General features: G+C 43.7%; 1 protein-coding gene across 1 annotated transcript; it reads right to left on the reverse strand.

Annotated features, from left to right (window-relative positions):
* Positions 1–3,252: 3,252 nt before the first annotated feature.
* Positions 3,253–5,471, reverse strand: LOC133885762 (uncharacterized). Its single transcript, XM_062325508.1, has 2 exons — positions 4,897–5,471; positions 3,253–3,523 (listed from the first exon to the last, which is right to left on the reverse strand). The coding sequence occupies exons 1-2, from the start codon at positions 5,169–5,171 to the stop codon at positions 3,481–3,483; spliced, it is 318 nt and encodes a 105-aa protein (XP_062181492.1). The 5' UTR covers positions 5,172–5,471; the 3' UTR covers positions 3,253–3,480.
* Between the last annotated feature and the right edge of the window lie 224 nt (positions 5,472–5,695).

Raw genomic sequence — 5,695 nt, forward strand, 5'->3', positions numbered from 1 at the left:
GACGGGTGGTATATACAGCCGTCATTAATAACGGTCACAATGACGGGCAACAGATCTACTCAGGTCATAGAAGACGCATTTTAGTGACGGATTTTAATTATGATCCGTCACTGATGATTGACATTAGTGACTGATCCTAATCTGTCACTAATGTTTTATCATTAGTGATATAATAAGAGTGACACATGTCGTAACCGTCACTAATGATTGTTGTCATCCGTCAATAATATGTTATTTTGGCATAGTGGAAGTTAAGAGTTAATTTCGTTGCTGCACGTGGCGGAATTCAACGGATGGGGAGCCCATGTAAATTGGCGAAATTCCCAAGCAAGAAATATGAGGAGAGTAACTTATGTTGTCTAATTAGAATGGGACGACGAGAGCCTACCAGCCTAGCTATGAAGATAAAACTAACTACCATGCAAAACAGTGTAGTCGATCAGTGGCTTAGTCAAAGGAAGAGGCTGTCAGTAAGCAGCACAATGCAAGGAAAACCTTCTGATACTAAATAATTCAACCTCAACTCGTAGGCATGTTCTGTCAGGTATTCTTTGGCGTGCCTATGCCCTTCCTGGCCTCTCCTATCACCAGAAGCTAACGTGGTTGGACGTTCCAGCGAACACCCAGCGGAACGCAAGCACCGGCCACCGGGGGGCGGGCTACCGGCACAGCACAGGGCTAGGCACACCGCACGCGCCTAGTCGTCGGCCGGAGGCGAGCCGTCCAGGCGCGTTGCAGAAGCCATCCAGCAGGGAGCTTTTTTTATTTTTATATTTTTTCAATTAAAAATTTAAATAAATAGATTTTTTGTGAAAAAAATTGTAAAACTAAACCCTTACCATCCTTCTATAGAGCAGTTAGTCCCTTATCACCTTTCTGATAGGTGATAAGCAGTCCTACAGACTCTTACCGCTTTCTCAGTGCCGGTAGCCTTACAACCCTATAAAGCGGTAGCTACAGTACATGAACAGTAAACCTCACTGAACAGTACTTCGAAGTTTAATTACACTCCTACCTTCTCTATTTAAAATAATGATATTCTGTTGCTCCAAAAATCCTAAATCTTTTTGTACGTGTTACATAATACATGTGCAACCCATTTTAATTGAATTCACCCAAAAATCCTATGTAGAATTTAAACTAAAATTCTCTAAAAAAGGCTACTTTTATAACTTCTAGTAATTGTTAGCACCTCAAATAAATTTCTAAAAATCTGGTAAAATCCACTAATATTCTTCTTACGTGATGTGATAATTTATAAAATTATTTTCAGCCCGATTATATGGTAAAAAAGTGGATTCCTTTTTAATGCACCATTTATATGTATTTTTATAATTTCATGTGATATTCTTCTTTTAACTTAATTTGAATTCAAACATATATAAAAATAGTGCTAAAAATAATTTTAGAAATTATCACATCACATAAAAATAATATTAGTGATTTTTACCAGATTTTTAGAAATTTATTCGAGGCGCTAACAATTGCTAGAAGTTATAAAAGTAGACTTTTTTTGGAAAATTTTAGTTTAAATTCTACACAGGATTTTTGGGTGAATTCAATTAAAATGGGTTGCACATGTATTATGTAACACGTACAAAAGGTTTTAGAATTTTTGGAGCAATAGAATATCACTATTTCGAATAGAGAAGATAGTAGCAAAATTAAACTTCAGAGTACTGTAGCTACCCGCCCCTTCATAGGTCTGTAGGGCTGCCGCCCGCTGAGAGTGCAGTAAGCAGAGGGTGGTAAGGGTCTAACCACCTTATGAGAGAGCGGTAGGTGTCTAGTTTTGTAATTTTTTTTATGAGGAATCTATTTATTTAAATTTTTAATTAAAAAAATATATAAAAAAAACTCTCCAGCCCACGTCCCTTTTCTCGCTACCTTTTGCTCTGGTGCTGGGCCCATAACCTAGCATCACTCCCTTCCTGTCGAGCCTAGGGATTTAAGTAGGTAGTTCTAGATTATACTTTCTAGAATTTTTATGGTTTTTATGTATAAGTCTGATTATTATTTTCTATTAGAATATATTTATAATATCTAATAAATATAATATTATGAAAGTATTTTTAAGATAAATCAATATATATATTTTTTATAATTTTAAACTAAATATTTTGAAAGTTATTGACGTTCAAAATTTTAAAATTTTGATTGGATCTTTATCAAAACGATAAATATTTATGATCTGAGGAAGTACTTAGTTTATTTTTTTAACTTAGCTAGATAAGAGTGAATATTTAGATTATTTTTTAAAAGTTTTTAACCAAGAAGGCCGAACGCTCTAGACTGCCTGCCTGGCCTGGCCTGGCCCGTCCGTTGCCGACCAACACCGGCGCCAGGGCGTCAGTGTCTCGTCTTTGTGACCTCCTTGCTCGACCAGTCGCGGCCCGGTCAATTCCGTCTCCTCCTTTCTGCGTGCCCCGTGTGGCTCTGCCGCGGCGATCTGCCATCCTGTTCCGTCAGGCACGCACCAGACCGGCAGACCTCAAGCCTAAGTTTCACGTCACCCGCACGACGGCGCCGTCGTTGATCTGCCGTGCGCCGTCGTCGCGTCGCGCATTGTTCGACGTCGACCGCTGCGTAGGAATCACCTGTCCGTACGCGCCCGGAGGCCTCGCTGTCGCCGCCGGCGATGCTACGTTGAGCGCGACGGGATCTTTGCCGACCTCAGTAGTCTGGCATTCTGATGGTTTTTGCAATTTAGGCTGCTAACCTTTTGAAATTTAGGCTTACGTACGTGTGGGCGTGAGGTTGGAGATAGCCGTGTCATGTAGGACTGCAGGAGCCAAGGTAGCCGCTCCAAACTCACGCGAGAATGTACAGTGTTTCAGCTCCTTTCTTGCTCCTCGAACACTTCAAAACTTGTGACCTGCAACAAAAGAAGTAAAAGGGGAAAGCGCCCCGCGGCACACGCGCAAACGCAAGCCGTGCCCATCGATGCTGGCTGGCTTTAGCTCTCTCTTTCGCTTTTCCCTATCGCTTACGATGGTTCATGTCTCGGATAATACCATGGCCATGCCATGCCATGGCATGCAAATGTATAGGAAATACACGTTTGGTGAACATTTCATGCATGGCTGTTGCAAAAAATGCAAACCACAAGCAAGGTTTACATTTAGTGGTTTGCATATATAAATCATGGATTGACTCTGGCTGCTGACAAACAGAGCAAGCTGCACACTACAAATAGCTTTGGTTTCTTACTTCTTACACTCACAAAAGATAACAGAATAACAACAGATTCGAATCAAATCTTGGAAGAATATGCGAAAGGTTGATCAATCTCATGAGTCATGACTCACCGGCTTGGTGAAAAAAAAAACAGAATTCTTGCGAGGGAAGATCGCAACTTTATACATACCCCCACAACCAAAATCTCATAGTAACAGAATTCTCTGCAGAAAGCCAAGGATCTCGTCTTCTTCGCCGCTAGCTGGCTAGATTAATGTTTCGCTCGTCGTCGTCAGACTCCAGCTAGTCTCTCCGCCGCGGCGCAATCGTTGTCTTCCCGGCACGCCTGAAACCACATGCCCGACGAGGACGAAGGTGAGCGCTAAGTACGAAGCTGTGTTTCTTTCAAAAGAAAGAAAGAAAGAAAGAAACAGGTACTGGGCTGTTACTATGAGAGTAAGACACACTGACACAGGAAGTTCTCTTCCTATGAGATGACAATTGTACTACCTTGGCAATCATCATTAGTTTGTGATGCTTGTCTTAACTGGTCTAACTGGATCCAAAAGCAGGGGCAAGTGAGAATAAGGTCCCAGCAGTAATAGAGGCTTATGTGGATACTATCAGTAACAATGAGCTAATTGAGCTGCTTTTCTTGTCAGTAAAGCCGACTTCTGCGATGCTTTGCTTTGCTCAGAAGTACACTCATTTTTTAAGGAGCAAACAAGAAAAATAAAAAAGATACAACCGCCACACCTAGATCGGAAAACTCCACGCACACTACACTCTGTAGCTCACAATCTAATACAACTGGTACGATGCTGAAGCACACAACATGCACTCCACCAAATGACACACCAAGGCTTCAAAAATTGTGTACTAGCTAGACATTTCGGCGGATCACTAATGCACGAAGCTTGAGACTTGAGAGAGAAGAATAGAAACAAGCACAAGATGAACCACGAGAATCACCAGGGACGAAAAGCCATGGCATGCACACATCGACGCCTCCCCGCGCGGATCCGGGGCAATCGCCGCCCGGATCGACGCCACTGTGCGCGGGAACTGTCGCTGGCTATGACGTCGAAGAAAAGGGGTAGGGGAAGGAGAGAAGGAGGGGCTGCGAACGGTCACCAGCTTCGGCGCCACTGCTGGCCGCTGCCGCATTTGAAGTACACTACATTCGAGTTTGTGAAGGTTCTCAGAAGTGCACTCGTTTTGTTCTTCGGTTGTGCTTTGCCAAACTTAGAAAGAAGAATCCAAGAACTCCTCAATTCAAAAAAAGAAAGAAAAAAAATGTATTTATCAGGTGGCATTGCATGTGGGCCTGTGGGTAGGAATTCCTCCGCTTCCTCAGAAGAAGAAAAATAAAAGAACAGAAGATTCTTATACCGCCATACGAGTTAAGGATTATACATGTGCAAGTGTATCCAGATTTTTGCTGGGACAAAACATAGATGTACCACTGCTCATGCTGTGCATTGTATGATAACTGTGAACAGACGACAGAGTACTAAGGAAATCATTCAGTTTTTGTTAGTTCATGCTATTTCGTCAGTCTATTTGGTTCGCGAATCATGATCCTACCAGTTGGATTTACCAATGCATGCACTTATAAACTGTACGAAAAATCCAAATTGCAGTTTACTGGGTGCAGAAAATGCCAAACGCATGCCAAAAAACTAAAACAACAAGTGCATGCATGCATCGTCAAGGTACCTGTTGTGAATGGGGTCGGGCCCCTTGGGGATCCTCCTCTTGCTGCTCCGGAACGCGTCCGCACCGGCCGTACTGCCGCTCCCGCCGGAATACCGCGCCGGCGAGCCCGTCGTCGTCATGTCGGCAGCGGTCGCGGCGTCGTTTGGCCCTAAGCTCGCAGCGTCTGTCGCCGCCATGGCCATCAAAAGGCAAACGCAGACCAAGAAGACGAAGGTTAGCAGTAGAAGCCTGCAGCGCACCGATTCCCCCGGCGACTTTTTTGGTCTTGTTCCCATATAGAGAAGAGAACAGTCCCTTTCTCTGTGTTTCTTCTCCCTGCCCTATCTCGAATCCTAATGCTCTCACAGGGGGATGAAGGTAACAATGGCGTCGTCCTTACGCTGTAAGATAGTATGAGAAGCAGAGGGTAGCTATATGAAGCCGGTGGCACAGAAAAGCAGAGCACGGGAGGTAGACGGGAAGAGCAGGGCAGAGCAGAGCTGTATGATGACGAACGATGCCAACGCAGCTGGCGATCAATGATCTCAGGGAGCTAATGCTACCAATGAGCATTTAGATTGCGACCTTTGCGTGGCTTGGAGTGGGTCTGGGTGGGTATCTGTGATCCTGCTTGGTTTTGTAAACATTCTTATCTCGTTCGCTTCTCTTCTTTCTTTGCTCGGCGCTTTGCTCTCTCTCTCTCTCTCTCTCTCTCTCTCTCTCTCTCTCTCGCTTCCTTGGCCGGATAACTTTGCTCTTTGTTCTTTGTCTTTGTGAGTTCAAAGCAAATCTGCTGCGCTTTTGTAGGACCATGCATGGG

Source organism: Phragmites australis, chromosome 11, assembly GCF_958298935.1.
Source record: "Phragmites australis chromosome 11, lpPhrAust1.1, whole genome shotgun sequence".
Taxonomy (NCBI): Eukaryota; Viridiplantae; Streptophyta; class Magnoliopsida; order Poales; family Poaceae; genus Phragmites; species Phragmites australis.